Raw genomic sequence first — 23,138 nt, 5'->3', positions numbered from 1 at the left:
GTGTTTTATTCAGAATAGAGGTTTGGGGCCCTTGGAGTAGAAGCCAAGGAGAAGCCAAATGGAATTGCTGGATTATTTTATGTTTTTATTTATTTCTAAATATAGTGTATTTTAATGTCCTTGATCTTCCTATTTATAATGATTTGATTCTTGAGGTGGAACTCATTTTCACATTTCAGTGTGTGAAAATATTATTCATTATGTGAATAACCAGATGCACCGAGTAATTCATGTAGATACCTGAAATTGAAGTATTCTATTATAGCATGCTTTAGAACTCTAGTAAAAGAAATTTCCTGAAATAGTCACTTGTTTATTTTTTAATATGCTAAACCACACCCAAGAAACATAAACCCATATACTCCCTATTTACTTTTCCTGCATAGAATAGAATGGAATGTGAACATATTTATTTACTCAGTTATTTTAGTTCCAAAAACTATGTATTCTTTAGTTTGTCTTTCTTCAAACTTTTTATTTTGGGTGGGGCACTGCTTGCAGTTCTCAGGGGTCTGTGCTCAGATGTTACTCCTGGTAGGTTCATGGTGCCGTCTGGGATGCTGGGAATCCAACTTGGATCTGCCCTGTGGAAGACAAACAACCTACCTGCTGTGCTACAGCACCTGCCCCAAACATTTACTTTTGTTTTGTTTGAGGCCACATCCGGTGACACTTAGAGGTTACTCCTGGCTATGTGGTCAGAAATCGCTCTTGGCTTGGGGGACCACATGGGACATTAGGGGATCAAACTGCAGTCTGTCCTAGGCTAGCACCAGCAAGGCAAACACCTTACCGCTCCATGCCACCACTACAGCCCCTGCCCAAACACTTTTAATTCATCATTTTGGTGGACTTTATTCATTGCCAGAGGCTTTAAGCTTTAATATATTTAATATGTACAACAACCATTTTATATGGTATTACTTATATCACCATTTGACAGATTAAGAAAGAAACAAAAGACAAGTTAAGTAACTTGTCTAAGATCATCCAGCTACTAAGTTGTAGAACTGGAATTTGAACTCAGAAAACCTGAACCAAAATCCAAGACTGCACTGTTGAGTGGCACTAAATCCATGTCCACACATACACACATCATGCCAGGAGATCTGTGCAGAGCTGATGGTTATTTCTAGCAAGTAGGAGACAGAGAAATCTTGCTACTGGCATAACTATTGCTATGAGGGACAATTTTCTGAAGAGTGGAAGTGAGTTAAACATCCCATCTTTAAAGTCATACAGAGTGGTTCTTTGGGGTCAGGGAGAAAACCCTGAGGTTTAAGGTGCATGCCTTGCATGCAGCTGAACTTGTTACCCCAAGCATCACGCCAGTCCCGGAGGTTCCCAAGTATCACCTGGTATGGGTCTGGAGGCACAAGGCTGGGGAACCATGGCATTTGAAGAAAAAGAAGCCACGTTGAATTACATATTGATTAAAAAAGGTATTTTTACAGAGAACGTAATTCTTTCAAAAGATGATCTAAATGGCAAGTTAAGCAACTTTGGGGGGGATTGAATTTTGAATGGCTTCCCAAAATCCTAACTCAAACATCATCCCTACCTCACCCACTTGCTCCCACACACAACACATCACTGGTGTTGTTGTTTGTGCCTTATAATCATTAATGCAGCTTTTTCTTAGTAATATTTCCCAATAAGCACTGGTCAAAGAAATCTATGCCAATTGTACAGCCATAGAAAATTCATCTCTTGCTCTCCCTGTGTGCTGCATTTAAAATGCAATCAATTCCTAGTAGCAAGAGAGAGGTGTAGCAATCATGTTGGAGTCTCTCTAATTTATGCAGCACACATTTAATGAAGTAGGGGCCCTGCTTTGCTTTCTAGCATCTCCCAACCAGAATCAGGACCTGGAAGACAGACAGACAGACAGACAGACAGAGAGACAGAGACAGAGACAGAGAGACAGAGAGAGACAGAGAAAGAGAGAGAGACAGAGAGACAGAGACAGAGACAGACAGACAGACAGACAGACAGACAGACAGACAGACAGAGAAAGGCAGGTAGGCAAGAGACAAAGAATAAGAGAATAAGAAACATGATCATTTTCTACAGAAGACTAGAAATGTGACCCAACATGTGAATTTTGGTGACAGTAGAATGTGGCTTTCTGGCAGGCAATTCATTCCATTCAGAGAGAGGTTAAAAGTTCTTTAATTTAGTACTGTCCCCTACAGGAGAAAAAAATGAACTTGGTGCTTAGAGGTGCAAGATAATACTGAGGAATGTGGGTGGAGTTTGACAAACTTTGGAAATAGAGGGAGTGCTTGTACTTTGATGAGTTTGTTTTGTTTTTTTGTTTTGTTTTGTTTTTTTGCAAATTCAGTGCAATCTGGAATGTAGAGGGCTTTCTTTCAAACAGTATAAAATTAATTAAACTTGGGAAGGAAGAAATACCCGCAGAAAAGCCTTAGGAAAGAATCACTGAGAAGGGACATATTCGATGCTCTGTTTAGATTAAATTCAAAGCACTGAAATTAAAATGGTCTCCCCAGCTCATATCAAGTTTCATTTGAATCCTGGCTCCAATTTGATGGAACTGGGCTTTTGATGGGGTGTGCTGAATAATTTGAATGGATGGAGAAAGAAGCTTTGTCACTGGTGGGGCCTTTTTTGATCAGAACAATACATTTTATGTTCTTCATTAAATGGGAGTTTTGGGCTTTGGTTTTCTTTAGATCTTGTGGGAAGTTTTGATTTTCATGATTGGATTATGTTTTATCTGGCATTTGTTTTCCAGATAAAGTTTAATGGTCAGGGAACTGGATGGCTTCTCCTGGTCTAAATCTAGACTTCAGTCTTCTCGGCATTTTATTCCTCTCACAAGAGACAACTCAAAGGGCCTGAGAGATAGCACAAGGGGTAGGGCAGTTGCACGAGGTCGACCTGGGTTTGATCCCTGGTATTCTATATCATCCCCTGAACACCACCAGGAATGGACCCTAAATGCAGAGAACCAGGTGTAACACCTGAACACTGCCAGGTGTGCTCCAAAATTCAAAACTAAAAAAAAGACAACTCAAACCAATGTATCACAAGAAAAGAGTGACAGAATTGATATGAGAAAGATGCGATCAAAATGCATACCTTGTATATATCACTCTAAAATATTCACATATATGTATAAATATCAATGCCATGGAACCTAATACCTGAGAGCATTTTTCCCCAATTCACACAAAGATTGGGTTCACTCATTCCTCCTGACTAAAACTGTATCCTTGTCAAAAGATGTGATACTGGTTGCTCAGAGAATCAGCATATTCATTATTCATGCCTTGTGTGATGAATATGTAGAGTGGATTGCATATGGTGCTCTACCTTTGGGTCATTCAGCTCTATCTATGTATATGCAGGAGTTCAAGATATGATTTAAGTAGAGCTCAGTGAGCCAGAGAGTGTGATGGGTCTGGGAGGGGAGCATTGTATGACTTAAATGCAAAATAGCACCAGGCAAAGACATCTGTCTTTTTTTTATAGTTGGGATATTGCTACCCAGAGTGTGTGCATGTGTGTGAATATATAATATAAATATTAAGTATGGATAAATATATAGGTTATACATATATGTATATATACTTATGTATATATACATATATGTATAACCCACCCTTTGGGAGGGTTGGGCCACACCTGGCAGTGTTCAGGGCTTACTCCTTGCTCTGCAATAAGGAATCACTCTTTTTTTTTTAACACCACCCATCACCAGTGCAACATTCCCATCACCAATGTCCCAAGTCTCCCTCCTCCCCAACCGACCCCTGCCTGTACTCTAAACAGGTTCTCAATTTCCCTCATACATTCTCATTATTAGGACAGTTCAAAATGTAGTTATTTATCCAACTAAACTCATCACTCTTTGTGATGAGCTTCCTGAGGTGAGCTGGAACTTCCAGCTCTTTTCTCTTTTGTGTCTGAAAGTTATAATTGCAAGAATGTCTTTCATTTTTCTTAAAACCCATAAATGTGTGAGACCATTCTGCGTTTTTCTCTCTCTCTCTGACTTATTTCACTCAGCATAATAGATTCCGTGTACATCCATGTATAGGAAAATTTCATGACTTCATCTCTCCTGACAGCTGCATAATATTCCATTGTGTATATGTACCACAGTTTCTTTAGCCATTCGTCTGTTGAAGGGCATCTTGGTTGTTTCCAGAGTCTTGCTATGGTAAATAGTGCTGCAATGAATATAGGTGTAAGGAAGGGGTTTTTGTATTGTATTTTTGTGTTCCTAGGGTATATTCCTAGGAGTGGTATAGCTGGATCGTATGGGAGCTCGATTTCCAGTTTTTGGAGGAATCTCCATATCGCTTTCCATAAAGGTTGAACTAGACAGCATTCCCACCAGCAGTGGATAAGAGTTCCTTTCTCCCCACATCCCCGCCAACACTGTTTATTCTCATTCTTTGTGATGTGTGCCATTCTCTGTGGTGTGAGGTGGTATCTCATCGTTGTTTTGATTTGCATCTCCCTGATGATTAGTGATGTGGAGCACTTTTTCATGTGTCTTTTGGCCATCTGTATTTCTTCTTTGTCAAAGTGTCTGTTCATTTCTTCTCCCCATTTTTTGATGGGATTAGATGTTTTTTTCTTGTAAAGTTCTGTCAGTGCCTTGTATATTTTGGAGATTAGCCCCTTATCTGATGGGTATTGGGTGAATAGTTTCTCCCACTCAGTGGGTGGCTCTTGTATCTTGGGCACTATTTCCTTTGAGGTGCAGAAGCTTCTCAGCTTAATATATTCCCATCTGTTAATTTCTGCTTTCACTTGCTTGGAGAGTGCAGTTTCTTCCTTGAAGATGCCTTTAGCCTCAATGTCCTGGAGTGTTTTACCTACGTATTGTTCTATATATCTTATGGTTTTGGGGCTGATATCGAGGTCTTTAATCCATTTGGATTTTACCTTCGTACATGATGTTAGCTGGGGGTCTAAGTTCAATTTTTTGCAAGTGGCTACCCAGTTTTGCCAACACCACTTGTTGAAGAGGCTTTCTTTGTTCCATTTAGGATTTTTTGCTCCTTTATCAAAAGTTAGATGATTGTATGTCTGGGGAACATTCTCTGAGTATTCAAGCTTATTCCACTGATCTGAGGGCCTGTCTTTATTCCAATACCATGCTGTTTTGATAACTATTGCTTTGTAGTAAAGTTTAAAGTTGGGGAAAGTAATTCCTCCCATATTCTTTTTCCCAATGATTGCTTTAGCTATTCGAGGGTGTTTATTGTTCCAAATAAATTTCAAAAGTGCCTGGTCCACTTCTTTGAAGAATGTCATGGGTATCTTTAGGGGGATCGCATTAAATCTGTACAGTGCTTTGGGGAGTATTGCCATTTTAATGATGTTAATCCTGCCAATCCATGAGCAGGGTATATGCTTCCATTTCCGCGTGTCCTCTCTTATTTCTTGGAGCAGAGTTTTATAGTTTTCCTTGTATAGGTCCTTCACATTTTTAGTCAAGTTGATTCCAAGATATTTGAGTTTGTGTGACACTATAGTGAATGGAGTTGTTTTCTTAATGTCCATTTCTTCCTTATTAGTATTGGTGTATAGGAAGGCCATTGATTTTTGTGTGTTAATTTTGTAGCCTGCCACCTTGCTATATGAGTCTATTGTTTCTAGAAGCTTTTTGATAGAGTCTTTGGGGTTTTCTAAGTAGAGTATCATGTCATCTGCAAACAGTGAGAGCTTGACTTCTTCCTTTCCTATCTGGATTCCCTTGATATCCTTTTCTTGCCTAATCGCTATAGCGAGTACTTCCAGTGCTATGTTGAATAGGAGTGGTGAGAGAGGACAGCCTTGTCTTGTGCCAGAATTTAGAGGGAAGGCTTTCAGTTTTTCTCCATTGAGGACAATATTTGCCTCTGGCTTGTGGTAGATGGCCTTAACTATATTGAGAAAGGTTCCCTCCATTCCCATCTTGCTGAGAGTTTTGATCAAGAATGGGTGTTGGACCTTGTCAAATGCTTTCTCTGCGTTGATTGATATGATCATGTGATTTTTATTTTTCTTGCTGTTGATGTTGTGTATTATGTTGATAGATTTACGGATGTTAAACCAGCCTTGCATTCCTGGAATGAAACCTACTTGATCGTAGTGGATGATCTTCTTAATGAGGCATTGAATCCTATTTGCCAGGATTTTGTTGAAGATCTTTGCATCTGCATTCATCAGCGATATTGGTCTGTAATTTTCTTTTTTCGTAGCATCTCTGTCTGGTTTAGGTATCAAGGTAATGTTGGCTTCATAAAAGCTATTTGGAAGTTTTCCTGTTTTTTCAATTTCATGAAAGAGTCTTGCCAGGATTGGTAGTAGTTCCTCTTGAAAGGTTTGAAAGAATTCATTAGTAAATCCATCTGGGCCTGGGCTTTTGTTTTTGGGCAGACATTTGATTACTTTCTTAATTTCCTCAATAGTAATGGGTGTGTTTAGATATGCTACATCCTCTTCATTCAATCGTGGAAGATTATAAGATTCCAAAAATTTATCCATTTCTTCCAGGTTTTCATTTTTAGTGGCATAGAGTTTCTCAAAGTAGTTTCTGATTACCCTTTGAATCTCTACCATATCAGTAGTGATCTCTCCTTTTTCATTCCTAATACGAGTTATCAAGTTTCTCTCTCTTTCTTTCTTTGTTAGTTTTGCCAGTGGTCTATCAATCTTGTTTATTTTTTCAAAGAACCAACTTCTGCTTTCGTTGATCTTTTGGATGGTTTTTCTGGTTTCCACTTCATTGATTTCTGCTCTCAGCTTTGTTATTTCCTTCTGCCTCCCTATTTTTGGATCCTTTTGTTGAGCACTTTCTAATTCTATGAGCTGCGTCATTAAGCTATTCAGGTATGCCCCTTCTTCTTTCCTGATGTGTGCTTGCAAAGCTATAAATTTTCCTCTCAGTACTGCTTTTGCTGTGTCCCATAGGTTCTGATAAATTGTGTCTCCATTGTCATTTGTTTTCAGGAAGGTTTTGATTTCCTCTTTGATTTCATCTCGGACCCACTGATTATTCAGTATGAGGCTATTTAACTTCCAGGTGTTAAAATTTTTCTTCTGTGTCCCTTTGTAGTTTATATATAATTTCAGGGCTTTGTGGTCAGCAAAGGCAGCCTGCAAAATTTCTATCCTCTTGATATTATGGAGATATGTTTTGTGTGCTAACATGTAGTCTATCCTAGAGAATGTCCCATGTACATTAGAGAAAAATGTGTATCCAGGCTTCTGGGGGTGGAGTGTCCTGTATATATCTACTAGGCCTCTTACTTCCATTTCTCTCCTCAGGTCTAGTATATTCTTGTTGGGTTTCAGTCTGGTTGACCTGTCTAGTGTTGACAATGCCGTGTTGAGGTCTCCCACAATTATTGTGTTGTTATTGATATTATTTTTCAGATTTGTCAACAGTTGTATTAAATATTTTGCTGGCCCCTCATTCGGTGCATATATGTTTAGGAGGGTGATTTCTTCCTGCTGTACATATCCCTTGATTAATACAAAATGTCCATCTTCGTCCCTTACAACTTTCCTAAGTATAAAGTTTGCATCATCTGATATTAATATGGCCACTCCAGCTTTTTTTTGGGTGTTGTTTGCTTGGATGATTTTCCTCCAGCCTTTTATTTTGAGTCTATGTTTGTTCTGACTATTCAGGTGCGTTTCTTGTAGGCAGCAGAAGGTTGGATTGAGTTTTTTGATCCATTTAGCCACTCTGTGTCTCTTAACTGGTGCATTTAGTCCATTGACATTGAGAGAAAGAATTGTCCTGGGAGTTAGTGCCATCTTTATATTAAAGTTTGGTGTGTCTGTTGGTAAGCCTTGTCTTAAAGTATGCCATTCAGTTTTTCTTTTAAGAATGTTTTTGAGTCTGTGAAGTTTTTGAGCTGTTGTTTGTCTGTGAAACTATGTATTGTTCCTTCAAACCTGAAAGTGAGTTTTGCTGGGTGCAGTATTCTAGGCAAAGCATTTATTTCATTGAGTTTTGTCACTATGTCCCACCACTGCCTTCTGGCCTTGAGTGTTTCTGGTGACAGGTCTGCAGTAAATCTCAAGGATGTTCCCTTAAATGTAATTTCTCTTTTCGATCTTGCTGCTTTCAGAATTCTGTCTCTATCTATGGGATTCGTCATTGTGACTAGGATGTGTCTTGGGGTGTTTTTTCTGGGGTCTCTTTTAGTTGGCACTCTTCGGGCATGCAGGATTTGATCACATGTATTCATTATCTCTGGTAGTTTCTCTTTAATGATGTTCTTGACTGTTGATTCTTCCCGGAGATTTTCTTCCTGAGTCTCTGGGACTCCAATGAATCTTAAGTTGTTTCTGTTGAGCTTATCATAGACTTCTATTTTCATCTGTTCCCATTCTTTGAGTAATTTCTCCATTGTTTGATCATTTGCTTTGAGGCTTTTTTCCAATTTCTTCTGCTGTATGTAATTGTTATGTATCTCATCTTCCAGTGTACTGATTCTATCCTCAGCTGCTGTTAACCTGTGGGAAATCTCAAACATGTTTTTCTTCAATTCATCTACTGAGTTTCTCAGACCTGTTATTTGATCTGAAATTTCCGTTTGGAGTTTTCTCATTTCTATCTTCATATTCTCCTGATTCTTTTTAGTTTTCTCTTCTATACTTTGTTTGAGTTCTTTGAACATGTTCCATATTGCAACTCTAAACTCCTTATCTGAGAGACTGACTAGGTGGTTGATCATGTTCAAGTCATCAGAGTTGCCATCTTCATTCTCTATGTCTGGCACTGGCCCATGTTGTTTCCCCATTGTCACACTAGTACTGCGTGTTTTTCTACGTGTTGTGATTGTATTCATTGGCTAAATGCTGTGCACCGTCGCGAAGGGGAGCGGAGCAACCGTGCTCCTCTGGCTTCTCCCTTTCTGGGCGTGTCGACTCACCTCCACGGAAGGCTCACAGGAAGGCAGGCTGGCAGATGGGCCGCACCCAGGATGAAATCAGGCCAAAAATGCAGGACAGCAGAGTAGAGAGGCAGAAGGGTGCTGGCATCTGAGATCCAGCAAAGTTCAGTGGCTCCTCCCTTTCTGGGCGTGTCGACTCACCTCCACGGAAGGCTCACGGGAAGGCAGACTCCCTGGAAAGTTCACAGGAAGGCAGGCTGGCTGATGAGCCGCACCAAGGGTGAAATCAGGCCGAAAATGCAGGACAGCAGAGTAGAGAGGCAGAAGGGTGCTGGCATCTGAGATCCAGCGAAGTTCAGTGGCTCCTCCCTTTCTGGGCGTGTCGACTCACCTCCACGGAAGGCTCACGGGAAGGCAGACTCCCCAGAAAGCTCACAGGAAAGCAGGCTGGCTGATGAGCCAGGAATCACTCTTGGCAGGCTCAGAGGATCATATGCGATGCCAGGGGTCAAACCCAGATTGACTGTATGCAAGGTACGTGCCCTACCTCAGTGTAATCCTTGAGTCTAGATATTCGTCTACTATGCTACATGTATTGGTTAAGTGTAAGGAATATAATAATGATCAAGATGATATATCTAGGCTCAAAGAGCTTGAGACATAATTTTCCTACATTTTATCATCAGTCTCAGAATAAAGGGAAATGGAGAACCAGTTCATGAAGAAAAAGATTATGACAATCTCAGCTAGAAGAAATGAGATGAAGAAACATAAAGAAGTATTGAAACACAGAAGACATAATAAAAAGGGCAGGATCTGGTGAATAATTAATTGTGGCAATGACACACAAAAAAGCAGGTGACAAGTATTTGATTTCTATTAGATATTCGGTTGCTATTATCATGCTCAGACAGAGATACAGGAGAAGGAAGTTATTATGGCTTTTGGGTGATTTGAGTTGGCACCATTTTATAAGAATCCTGTGAGAGAGCCAGGAGAGAGAGCTAGTACAAGGCTTATAATAGATATAAGTAAGATTTTACAAATTTGAAAACTTTGTCCATCAAAGAAATACCCAACCTCATATCAAAAAAAAAGAGAAAGGAAAGAAGGAAAGGAAAGGAAAAGAGAGGGGAGGCGAGGAAAGGAGACAGGAAAGGAAAGGAAAGGAAAGGAAAGGAAAGGAAAGGAAAGGAAAGAAAAGGAAAGGAAAGGAAAGGAAAGGAAAGGAAAGGAAAGGAAAGGAAAGGAAAGGAAAGGAAAGGAAAGGAAAGGAAAGGAAAGGAAAGGAAAGGAAAGGAAAGGAAAGGAAAGGAAAGGAAAGGAAAGGAAAGGAAAGGAAGAGGAGGGGAGGGGAAAAGGGAAGGGAAGGAAGAGGAGGGGAGGGGAGAGGAGGGAGAAGGGGAAGGGAAGGAAAGGAAAGGAAAGGAAAGGAAAGGAAAGGAAAGGAAAGGAAAGGAAAGGAAAGGAAAGGAAAGGAAAGGAAGAGGAGGGGAGGGGAAAAGGGAAGGGAAGGAAAAGGAGGGGAAGGGAGAGGAGGGAGAAGGGGAAGGAAAGGAAAGGAAAGGAAAGGAAAGGAAAGGAAAGGAAAGGAAAGGAAAGGAAAGGAAAGGAAAGGAAAGGAAAGGAAAGGAAAGGAAAGGAAAAAGGAAAGGAAAGGAAAGGAAAGGAAAGGAAAGGAAAGGAAAGGAAAGGAAAGGAAAGGAAAGGAAAGGAAAGGAAGAGGAGGGGAGGGGAAAAGGGAAGGGAAGGAAAAGGAGGGGAAGGGAGAGGAGGGAGAAGGGGAAGGAAAGGAAGAGGAGGGGAGGGGAAAAGGGAAGGGAAGGAAAAGGAGGGGAAGGGAGAGGAGGGAGAAGGGGAAGGAAAGGAAAGGAAAGGAAAGGAAAGGAAAGGAAAGGAAAGGAAAGGAAAGGAAAGGAAAGGAAAGGAAAGGAAAGGAAAGGAAAGGAAAGGAAAGGAAAGGAAAGGAAAGGAAAAAGGAAAGGAAAGGAAAGGAAAGGAAAGGAAAGGAAAGGAAAGGAAAGGAAAGGAAAGGAAAGGAAAGGAAAGGAAAGGAAAGGAAAGGAAAGGAAAGGAAAGGAAAGGAAAGAGGAGAGGAGAGGAGAGGAGAGGAAAAAGGAAAGGCTAATCTTCAAAACTGTTGAGAATGTTTGCAAAGATTCATATGGAATATGATATAAATATAAATAGGTGATATAATCTAAAGAACTCAGCAAGATAACCTGATTTTAAAATGATAGAGGGTCCCATATAGTATAGTATAGCAATAGTATATTGCCCTGCACATGTTATGATCCCTGATATCCCTTCTGGTCTCTCGAGCACTGCCAGGAGTTGTCCCTGAAAAAAAGAGTCACTAGTAAGTCTTGAAGACTGCTGGGTGTAACCCCCAAACCAAAAATTAAATAAAAATATCGAAGAACTTGAATAGAATTCTGTAAAGAATATTACAGAAAGAGAAGCCAAAAGTGAATGAAAATATGATCAATATCACTCATCAGTAAATAAATGCAAATCAAAAAACAGTAAAATTCTACCCCATGTGCATAGAATGACCACTATCTAAACAAGACAATAATGGCCAGAAAAATAGGCCGGAGTGCAGGTGCTTGCCTTACATATAACCAACCTGAGTTCAATCACCAGTGTCCCATCTGGTCCCCACCAAGAGTGATCCCTGAATGTAGTGCCAGGAGTAAGTCCTAAGAACCACCAGTTGTGGCCCAACACATAACCAAAAATAATCAGACAATAAAAAACATGTTAGAGAGGATATAGAGAAATTAAAACAATTGCGCATGGTTGGTGAGAATGTCAAATAATGCAGCCATGCTGGAATATAGTATGAAGCTTCTCAAAAGAAAATTAAACCAAATAAAACCCAGCAGTAATCCCTCCAGGTATATCAAAATAATTGAAATGAGGATGAGAGGAGATATTAAAACTGATTTTTATCATCATATTATTCACAATAGCCCTGAAGTAGAAGCAACCCAACTAACTGTCCATTGAATGAGTAAAGGTGGCAGATATGGATAATAAAGTGTTATTAGGCTACAGGAAAGAAGGGAATTCTCAACATGAATGAACTTTGAAGGTATTGTACTATGTGAAAAAATTCAGCCACATCCATTCCAGTCCTATCTGATTGTATTTATTTATAAGATGTATCTAAAATAGTCAATTCATAAAAAAGAAAGGAGAATGATGTTTTTAGGGAACTGAGGGTTTTTAATAAAGAACTGGTAAAGGGGAATTGTTCAATTATCCCACTGTTTTAATGTGGCAACATAAAAACACTCTAGAGATCTTTCGAACAACAATGTGAGTGTACCTAATACTTCTGAGCAAGTAATGCAGAATAGGCATTTGCCTTGCACAAGGCCAACTTGGGTTTGATTCCCAGCATCCCCTAGAATCCCTCAAGCCTACCAGAAGTGATATCTGTGCTCACAGCCCTGAGCACCACGGGGTGTGACCCAAAAACAAACCAAATAAGACTGACTAGAATGGTACAGTTTTTGATGTATTTTTGCCCACACATTTTTTAAATGAATAAAGGATCATTATATTAGGAATAGGTAGGTAAGAAGTGATGGGGTGATGAGGTTCAGGCTCTATGAAGATGGCAGAAATTGGGTCTCAGAATATAGAGATACACATCTTCACACTGAAAGTGACTAACCTTCATTGTTTTAAGTATCTTGACACCTCTGACTTTTATTCCACTGCAGTAGGCACCAAGAAAGATGTTTGTGTGACACTCTGAAGTCACCAGTGGAATTCCCTGCCTATAGCATCTTCAGAGAATTTGAACTCCCACTGCTCCAAGAAATGCTCAGCTGTCCAAGGGCCAGAAATCAGTACCCTGAAAAAGCATTTGCAGCTAAAAGCTTGGGGGCTCTGCCTTTCACTCCAAGCATTGGAGGTTGCCCAACACCACTTAAAGCCACTTTCAGTCTCTTTTTGGTTAGATGCAACCTATAATTTTCTATCATTTGCATCTCAGAAGATCTACTTGCCTTGCATTTCACCTGATATTTCTAAAGCAGCTTCATATTGACCATTTGTGTGTGTGTGTTATTTAAAATGTTATTCATAGTTGGGTTTTAGACATATAGTGTTTCAGGGCCAATCCCTCCTCCAATACCAACTTCCCTCCACCAGTATTCCCAGAGTCCATCCCATGCCATCATCTCCCATCTCAACCTACCCTCAAGATAGTCCCTTTTTAAGTTTGGTTGCTAACGTTTGGGCATCATGATTTTATTGTTGACTAGCTTGAATATTTAGTTCTATTTTTTCTTTTTTTTGTTTATGTTTGTTTTTGTTTTGTTTTGTTTTGGGGCCACACCCAGTGATGCTCAGGGGTTACTCCTGGCTATGCACTCAAAGATTACTCCTGTCTTGGGAGACCATATGGGACACTGAGGGATTGAACCTCAGTACATCCTAAGGTTAGTGCATGCAAGGCAATGCCCTACTGCTTGCGCAACCGCTCTGGCCCCAGTTCTGTCTTTTCTTAAGACCACCAATGCACCTGAGACCCCTATGCCTCTGTCCTCCATTATTTTATATGTGACTTTCTCTTCCTCCACTCAATTTATTTCCTTCTCTCTATGTTCTGGGGGGTGGGGACTAGAGTGTTCTCAATAATCACACTTAAACCATTACATTTCTTCATGCATTTGTTCTAAATACCATACATAAGTGATTAGGGGGGGCACATTCATCAGCACTCAGATGTTACTCCTGGTTTTGTGCTCAGGAGTCACTCCTAGCAGCTGCAGAGGACAATATGAGATGCTGGAAATCTAACCCAAGTCAGTCTCAGGTTGGCTGCTTGCAAGGCAAGTGCCCTACCTGCTGCACTTTCAATTTGGCCCTACATGATCATATTTTAATAATAAATTCTTCTCTCATGTTCAGACTCAAGCAACATTCTGAGTTATTTCTTCAAGGGGATTAAGCAGTCAAGACTGAGAACTACTCACTCAGGGTTCAAGGTCACAAAGAGAGGCTTAAACTTTGGAGGAATCTTGACTCAGTGTAAGACCCAGCCTAGAAATAGGGCTGTGCAAAAAAGAAAATGCCAGCAAGTTCAGGAAAATGGTTCAGGAAGTTAACTCAGAGTAGGTACCTGTTAGAATTAATGTCCTTGAAAAGAAATATTGAAGTTCTAACTTCCAGCTGTGGCTTTGAGACTTTTTTATGAGTTTATTCCCATCCTCATGCCTTTGAGCAAGCAAACAACTTTACCCAAACCAATCACTTTTTATATGGGTGAGCTGCTGACTGGATTATTCTCTAATTGTGCTCACTTGAGAATTACTTTTATTATGGTTTTCTAACAGCAACTTTGAAAGATAAACCATCACTGAAAATAACAACAAAACAATGAGCAAGTTTGGGAGGAAAAAGGCATTTATCTTTAGCTCTACCTGAACTCAGCCTGCCTCGTTGATCTATAGGAACTCAATTTAATTTGTTTTCCTTTAATCAAAATGACCCCAAAAATGTCCAAAACAACCATCATCCTTTCCTTCCATATCTGTCATAGGGCATGGGAGACTAGATAAATAGGGCTAGGAGAAAAGTGTCACCTATGTTTTCTGTGTTCTGCCATGTCTCGTAGTTACAGCACAAATCTCAACACTCTTTTATTGCTGGGTGAAGACTTGTAAGAAGTGGGGCAGTAGTTTGATTCTGTATCCCTAGATACAAAATAGAAGCATGTCAGATGAGTCGTCTTTCCTCAGTTTTGAACTCCAGTTTTACTTGCCATTTGTTCCAAAAAGACTAGAGCTATGTTCCATCCCCTACAGCCCAAACATTTATTTTTAGGAGCTAGAGAAATGTGATGGAGTTTTTTTTTTTAAGAGGTTCTGAAATGTGAGTTTAAGGGGGACAAGAGTATACTGGAAGACCAGTTAAAAAGTGAAAGTAATATGGGGCCAGAGCAGTGGTGCAAGCTGTAGGGCATTTGCCTTGCTAATGCTGATCTAGGACTAACTGTGGTTTGATCCCCCGGCATCCCATATGGTCCCCCAAGCCAGGAGCGATTTCTGAGCTCATAGCCAGGAGTAATCCCTGAGTGTCAACCGGTGTGGCCCAAAAACAAACAAAAAAAAAATAAAAGAAATAATGGGGAGATAAAGCCTGAATGACAGAGTGGCCATCACCAGCTCATTGGCATAGGAGCTGTTGAGGATTCCAGAAGAGCAAAAGCAGAGTTTGAGGAGAGGGACCAAGAGAAGAGAGAAGTCAGTGATGATTGGCTTATCCATAGTTGCGACAGATGCAAGTGTGACTGTACAGTGTAGATGTGGAGTATGTTGATCCTTGTAAGCCAGTCAGAAAAGGACCATCAGAGTAAGCACTTGATCCAGAGAAAGGTTGCCTCTAGTTTCATGTTTTAAATCCAAAACCTAGACCAAGGATCCTCAAACTTCTTAAAAGAGGGTCTAGTTCACTGTCCTCCAAACCATTGGAAGGCCAGACTATAGTTAAAAAACAAACAAACAACTAGGAGCGAATTCCTATGCACACTGCACATATCTTATTTTGAAGTAAAAATAACAGGAACAAATACAATGTTTAAAGTGAAGAACCAGTAAAGTTAAATCAATAAACTTACCAGTCTTTCAATGGGAAAGATGGGCCTGCTTTTGGTGGGCTGGAGTTTGAGAAACCCTGCCTGAAAATGAGAGAAGGAGCTGAGAGACAGAGAGAAGGAGGGAGCTCTGCAAAATGTGGCCCACATCCCACGCATGGGCACTGCAGGCCCGGGATGAGTTGACTGCTAATCTGGACAAGCAGTCGAGGGCTGGATAAATGTCTTTGGTGGGCCGAATGTGGCCTGCAGGCAGTAGTTTGAAATCCCCTGGCCTAGACACACTCATCCAGAAGTTCATCCAGAAGCAAGGCACTGGAGAAAGGGGGAGAAGGTACAGAGATGGAAGGACATGCTTCTGGCCTTTTGATTTGTCTCTGCTCATGAGGATCAGACCTTTTTCCTGTGGAGCTGGGAGTAACTGGGTTTGGGCAATCGATGTGGTTTTGATCACATATCTCCCTGGAGTCATTCAACTTGCAGGGAGTATGCTAGCTCACTTGTAGCTGGCATTTATGTAAGAGAAAAGATCCTCTTTCTTGTTTTATATAAGAATTCTAAAACCCAAAGTGGTTAAGGGATTATAAAACTAAACAAAAATACAGATTCACATCTTATATTTTAAGATTGCTTGTTTTATAGACCAACCTATCTCTTATAATTTTCTAAATCCAAACAGAGAGGATAAATCATGGAAGAGCACTCTCTTTATGTGTGTGTGTGTGTGTGTTTGTATGTGTTCTGAATTCCCTTTAGTGTGCGCTTGTTTTTCCCCTTGTTCTTTATAAATATTTATCTCAGAGCAAGAACCAAGTCTTTCGTTTACATGCAGTTTTGATATAATTTTATCTGAAGTGGAGAAAAAAGGTGCATTTTTATCACAATAAACATATTTCAATGACTCTGATGATTTCCTAATGGAAACAGCTATGTCTTGGTTGAATAACACAGGAGATATTTAAAGTAAAATAAAGGTGTTGGAATGTAGAAGGAAATAAAGCCCGCAAACTCATTATATTTCTTGTGACTAAAAAACCAACCCTACTAATTGGATTTTGTGCTTATTTACTTTGGAGCCACACCTAGCAGTATTCAGGGCTTACTCATGGCTCTGCATTTAGGAATTATTCCTGGTGGACTCTAAGGACCATATGGGGTGCCAAAAATTGAGTTCAGATCAGCCACATGCAAGGGCAGCGCTCTACCAGCTGTGCTATCTCTCCAGTCCCACTAATTGTGTTTTAAGGCACAATAATATAAGGAAAGTTCCCCATCCAGCATTTGGTATCCTAGCTTTTCAACCACCATCTTTTTCCCTTACTGATTTTGCATCTTCTGCTAGTTTCTCTTGTTGAACATATTAGTCATATCACTGTACAAAGAAACCTTTATGGGGACACGTGGAAAGGCTGGAAGACCCTGGGACTGCCATTCTAACAAGAGTGAATATGGAAATACGGAAGCACATCCTTAAGGATGTTTTAAGATGGTACCAATGTAACATCCATTGCCAGTCTTCTGCTGGACTCCCAACCCAGGAAGAACTAGACAGTTTTTAATTCCTCCTGGTCCCCAACCTGCCAGCCTTCTCCTTGCTTCCCATTATCTTCAGGGACTTCTTCTAAGGATGGATGAGTCTAATCAGCAAGCACCACATGCCATCAATCAGCTAAGATCCTGACTGGGAAGCTTTTGGGATGCCAGCTGTCATCTAAAAATGCAGCTTTTATGACCTGTACACAAACTAAATAACAAGCCCTCTAATTACACCCCCCCAAATCCCAATTCCAATTTGGCCATGTAAATTTGAGATGTGTTAAATATTTTTAAAAGGGGATGAACAAGTGATTTAATCACATTTTAAAAGAGCATGACATTCCTATCTTATATGCCTGTGTGTGCCCAATAAACCTTTCCACTTTGGTGCCAAAGGATTATTTCCCTTCTGAGAAATGTACTGGGGAGGAGGAAGATATAGAACAAGAGTGAAGGCATTTGCCCTGCATGAAGCTGGTTTCAGGTTGATCCTCCCTTTTCTAAACACAGAGCTTGGAGTAGATCCCAAATACTACCATCACCAACTTCTTTATTGGATCAAGTAGCTATTCTTGCAAGTTGTTTATCTTTGTCTCTTAAGGCTTTATAGTGCCATGGGGATATTAATATAAACCAATGGGTTGGCCCTTACTCCTGATGATCAAACCCAGATTTTAATTCAGTTTTTTATATCACAACTGTAAAATAATCAGGAAAACTATTCCCACCAAAATGTCACTCTTTAGAAAGAGTATAAACTCTGAATTCCTCTATCTAGTTCATTTCTATCCAGAAAAATAAGCCAAAACCAGCGTGTAAAGAGGCAGAGGATAGTTCCTTAATTTGCTCAAATAGCAAAGAGCAACTCCTTTCTCTAGATTGAACATAACCTGCTCTTTTTTGTTCATATATTGTACAGTCAAAAAATAAAACTCTCTCACTGCATTAACCCACAGACCTATCCACAGCATTTGAAAGAACATGGACCCGAATTTTAAAAAGGCAAATCTTTCCTGCATCTTGAGTGCTTTTTTTTTTTTCTTTCAAATTGTTTTCTTCTGGAAAAATCACAGCTGCTATTACCCAAGAAATTTTATTTAGTATAATCCGTCAATTCAGTTATTGGTCTGGGCCTCCGGAACAGAGCTGAAAATGAATAGGTTTTGAATATCCGAGTAGGGGAAAAAGCACAGACTGAAATATGGAAGACTGAAGCGATGAGGCTGAACATAGGATGTGATGTGCAGAGCAATTACCCTCCATGATCTGGAGAAGCACCAGCCAAGCAAACTCTCTCAGTGCCCAATGGGTGATGCTATCTCTGTAAGACAGATGCTGAGCCGAAGAATAGCACTGAGCTTAGATAACTTATAGTTTTTGAAGCTCAAGGTTGAAATCTTTTGTATTTTTTTTTTCGGTTCTAATTTTTTTTTTTGGTGCCAATTTCCAGCCTTGTGTGTCTGTTTCCAAATTATCATCTGTTCTGTCTACTGCAGCTCAGTGGAAACCTTGACAAACTCCCTCTTGTGTGGGGTTTTTTAGTATGATGGAAATAAAAATCTTATGATTCTCAGCACTATTTTCTTTCCACCCCCAAGTCATGATTTTTGAAACAATGTCTAAGTGGACATGTACAATTAATAATCGTCATATGTTGAAAGGCTTGCTTTTGTGCTGTTATTCTTCAATATATGCAATAGAATTTGTCTTGTTTACTTATTGATATCAAAGTGAAATTAATCTGGGGAAATGGTAGTTCTAATAGGAGAAGGGGAAAAATAATATGGATAGAAGATGAAAGAGCATCCCATCATATGTAAGGAAATGAAACAGTTATTAATTTCAATGTGCCATGAAATTCTTTTTATTTTGTTTTGTTTTGTTTTTGGTGGAGGGAGTTATTTCCACAGTGCCTGAAATGACTTTGCTCTTCTTCCTAAAAATAAATTTTTTTTCATAACCTGTATATCTTTTCAGAAGGTATTTAAATTTTTAATATTAATAGTGTGATTAATTTTATGCTAATACTTTTAAAATCAGCAGGAAATTGATAAATCTTACAAGTACACAATTTAGTAAGAGTGAGGAGAGAAAAATTAAAGTTTCAAAAGGAAATCTAAATAAGTCTATTAAAATATAAAAGTGCATGGGGCCAGAGCTATAACAGAGCAGGTAAGGAGGGCATTTGGCAGCCAACTGAGTTTGATCCTTGGCATCCCATATGGTCCACCCATGTATCACCAGGAATAACCTCTAAGTGCAGAACCAGGAGTTATCCATAAGCACTGCTAGGTGTGGCCCTAAACAAAGATAAATATAAAATGTGTGGGGTTTTTTTTATTGAGACCAAAGTGAATTACAAGTCTTTCACGGTGGTATTTCAGGTACATAGTGACAGTGAATAAGAGCCGTCTAGTTCAACCTTTATGAAAAGCGATATGGAGATTCCTCCAAAAACCGGAAATCGAGGTCCCATACAATCCAGCTATACCACTCCTAGGAATATACCCTAGGAACACAAAAATACAATACAAAAATCCCTTCCTTACACCTATATTCATTGCAGCACTATTTACCATAGCAAGATCTGTAAACAACCAAGATGCCCTTCAACAGAAGAATGGCTAAAGGAACTGTGGTACATATACACAATGGAATATTATGCAGCTGTCAGGAGAGATGAAGTCATGAAATTCTCCTATACATGGATGTACATGGAATCTATTATGCTGAGTGAAATAAGTCAGAGAGAGAGAGAAAGATGCAGAATGGTCTCACTCATCTATGGGTTTTAAGAAAAATGAAAGACATTCTTGCAATAATAATTTTCAGACACAAAAGAGAAAAGAGCTGGAAGGTACAGCTCACCTCATGAAGCTCACCACAAACAGATGAGTTTAGTTAGAGAAACAACTACATTGTGAACTATCCTAACAATGAGAATGTATGAGGGAAATAGAAAGACTGTCTAGAGTACAGGCGGGGGTTGGGTGGGAAAGAGGGAGATTTGGGACATTGGTGATGGGAATGTTGAACTGGTGATGGGGGGTGTTCTTTACATGACTGAAACCCAAACACAATCATGTATGTAATCAAGGTGTTTAAATAAAATATATAAAAATATGTAAATATATATTAATACATAATAATATAAATACAATATATTAATGTGTATTAATATAATAATGTAAAATAATATAATTTTAATTTTATTATCTTATTTTTAACAGTATAATAATGACTCTGGGAAGTCATTAGTATTATATTATAGTTTGACACAAATCTATTCTTCATTGACTTTCCAGAAATGGGATCATTGGTCATGAGCTCTTGTGTTTTGTCTGACTTTCATCACTTCCCATTGTTTTGTGAGCATGGTCCACATTCTGGAGCTTGGGTGTAGCTCATGGATGGAGGTTTGGCTAGGGTACAGTTGATGTTGCCTTGGAGAAGTCTGTCACGGGGACTCCTGAGAACTACTCTGGGTTTGCAAGCTGTGTGACTGGAGATGAGGGGCTGAAGGTGGGTTTGCTTTGACAGTAACCACACACCTTAGAAAAAAATTTGTCAGGTCACTGTTGTGTATTGTTTGTTTTCCATGAACGCCCTTGACTTTGAGCCTGGGACAATTTTCCACTAGGCAGAAAGATGCTCATCCCACTTGTAAACAGAACCCTAAAGGGTGAGCACTGACCCTGTCATCATTGGTCCTTCAGCCTCTCTGTGCTTGTCCTTTGTCATGGAGAGGAGGCCAGGACAGTATTTGCAAAACCCCAAGTACCTTCAATCCCCACAAAAGAGCTTTTATAAATTTACAGCTCCATGACCAACTGCTGTGGACTTCTGATTCATTTATTAACTACAATTTTATTTCTCCTTCTTGAAATAAGTAAATAAAAGTAAAGCTAAAATGAAATCTCCATGTTCAGCAGGAACTTTCTAGCTTTATGGAGCCTAAATAATTCTAATACACATTAGGATGGGTTTAATTCCACTTAAACCATTGAGGCAAAAAAAAAAAAAAACCTAAACCAAATAAACCCCAAAACATGGAGACAAGGTAATTTTGTCTGGGAACCACACCTGGTGATGCTCAGGGGATTGACTCTGGATATGAGACCCAGAAATCCTTTGTCCAAGAAACACTCAGATCTTTGAACTTCTCATTAGTCAGTGGTAATTATTTTTAATATTTCTAACCTGAGTGTATTCAACCTTTTATTCTTGGGTATTGGTTTAAGCCAAAGCTACCATTCCCCTGGCATGTCTCATTATGTAATTTTTTTTACATGTAAGCGTATATTAGTTCACCAACAGCAGGCGTTATTTAGGTTAAATACTATAAGAGACTAATTTTAGTCAATTCTGAATTTTAGGACATGATTCTCCACCATCTCAAATTCATTTAGTCAATGAGCAGACTGTTCATGCACTACTTACCACCGTTTAGGATAAAATAAAATAAAATAAAATAACCTATTCTTAATTTCCAAGTTACCTGGGCAAGAATTCAGTTCTTGCTTACTTATTCAACAAATAACATTTTCATTTAGTGTATGGCACCACATATGATCCCCTAAATCCTGTCAAGGGTAATTCCTGAGTGCACTGGGTGCTGAGAATTATAGGAGGGAGGGATCCTGTCATCATTACAAGGATATTTGAAGGCAAGTAATTTAACAATCCTAGGGATCTTTATAAATCACCAAGAAATTCTTTTCTATACTAAAAGTGCCATTTTGAGTTTTAATTTTTGACCTATTCAAATAAATACCCAGTTTTCTTGACATTTTTAGCATCTTGTGTTTTTAAATCTGATTTTTTTTAACCGGAGTAATTTTTAATAGTTGATAACATGCTTTCAAGAAATTGATGGGAAAACAAACTGTCCCTTCAAACAACTGTATGGGTGCCGTAGACAGCAGCAAGCAGACTTTCTGGATTTTTCTCTTAAACTTGGGTGGTGTCTCTTTCTTCTTGTTTTTTTTTTAATTTTTTAATTTAAACAAATTTATTACATACATGATTGTGTTTGGGTTTCAGTCATGTAAAGAACACCCCCCATCACCAGTGCAACATTCCCATCACCAATGTCCCAAATCTCCCTCCTCCCCACCCAATCCCCGCCTGTACTCTAGATAGGCTCTCCATTTCCCTCATACATTCTCATTATTAGGATAGTTCGAAACTTAGTTATTTCTCTAACTGAAAACTCATCTGATTTTGATTTCCAACTCTCTCCCTCCCTTTTATAAAAACACATTTTATTTAATAATGCTAGTAGCAAAAAATCATCAAGAGAAAATAATTGATGGTATAAAAGTGGAATCCAGTAAGGAAAGAAACAGTTTCTGGTCGTTTATCTGGTTTGGGTTTTGTTTTTCCCTTGCTAGAAGTTTCCTTAGACACCCCCCATGACAGGTGACAGCGTGTCTCGCAGGTCTCTACTGCCATCTGCTGCTGCTTCTGAGAACAGCTCGTCATTTCTTAAACTCAAAATTGCTCATGGTCTCTGGCATTCAAAGATCTCTGTCTTCTCTTTCCTTTTCCTCCAGTTAAAGCAAAGCGAAGCCAACGCAGACACCAAAGAGAAACTCCCGTTGCGCCTTCGAATCTTTGAAAAATTTCCCAACCGGCCGCAGATGGTGAAAATCTCCAAGCTGCCCTCAGATTTCACCGTTCCCAAAATCAGGTAGGGATGCGTCCTATATCTGGGCTCTCCCCAGTGCCTAGCAAGACTCCCCCTGTGTCAGCGACCCACACTCACCCACATTCCTAAGGGCATGGGTCTCTTCTTTATTTCTAACTCGTCTCCATCTCTATTCTCTCCACCTTCACATTAAAAGCCATCCAGCCCTTGCAGGTTCAATCCAGAGCCAAGTTTCTGAGGGCATTAAACCCACATCTCTCCTGCATGGTTTTTGTTGTTTCTGAGGGCATTAAACCTACATCTCTTCTGCATGCTTTTTGTTTGTTTGCTTGTTTTTAATTGAAATACAGAGTCCTTCATAGTTGGGTCAGGGCCAATCCGACCACCAGTGTCGTCCATGTTCCCAGAGTGTGTCCAACCACCACCCTTTGCCCGCCAGCCTGCCAATATTATAGGCTCATATAAA

The 23,138-nt window shown here is 39.5% G+C and overlaps 1 protein-coding gene across 1 annotated transcript in view; it reads left to right on the top strand.

The window, feature by feature from the left end:
* The window catches only part of NALCN (sodium leak channel, non-selective), a 306,322-nt gene that overhangs the window by 192,467 nt on the left and 90,717 nt on the right, over positions 1–23,138 (top strand). The window contains exon 16 of the mRNA XM_049778612.1: positions 22,578–22,714. Coding sequence (XP_049634569.1) covers positions 22,578–22,714 — 137 coding nt within the window. The remainder of the gene's footprint in view (positions 1–22,577; positions 22,715–23,138) is intronic.

Source organism: Suncus etruscus, chromosome 8 (assembly GCF_024139225.1).
Source record: "Suncus etruscus isolate mSunEtr1 chromosome 8, mSunEtr1.pri.cur, whole genome shotgun sequence".
Lineage (NCBI taxonomy): Eukaryota > Metazoa > Chordata > Mammalia > Eulipotyphla > Soricidae > Suncus > Suncus etruscus.
This window is presented reverse-complemented; position numbering and strand designations above follow the sequence as displayed.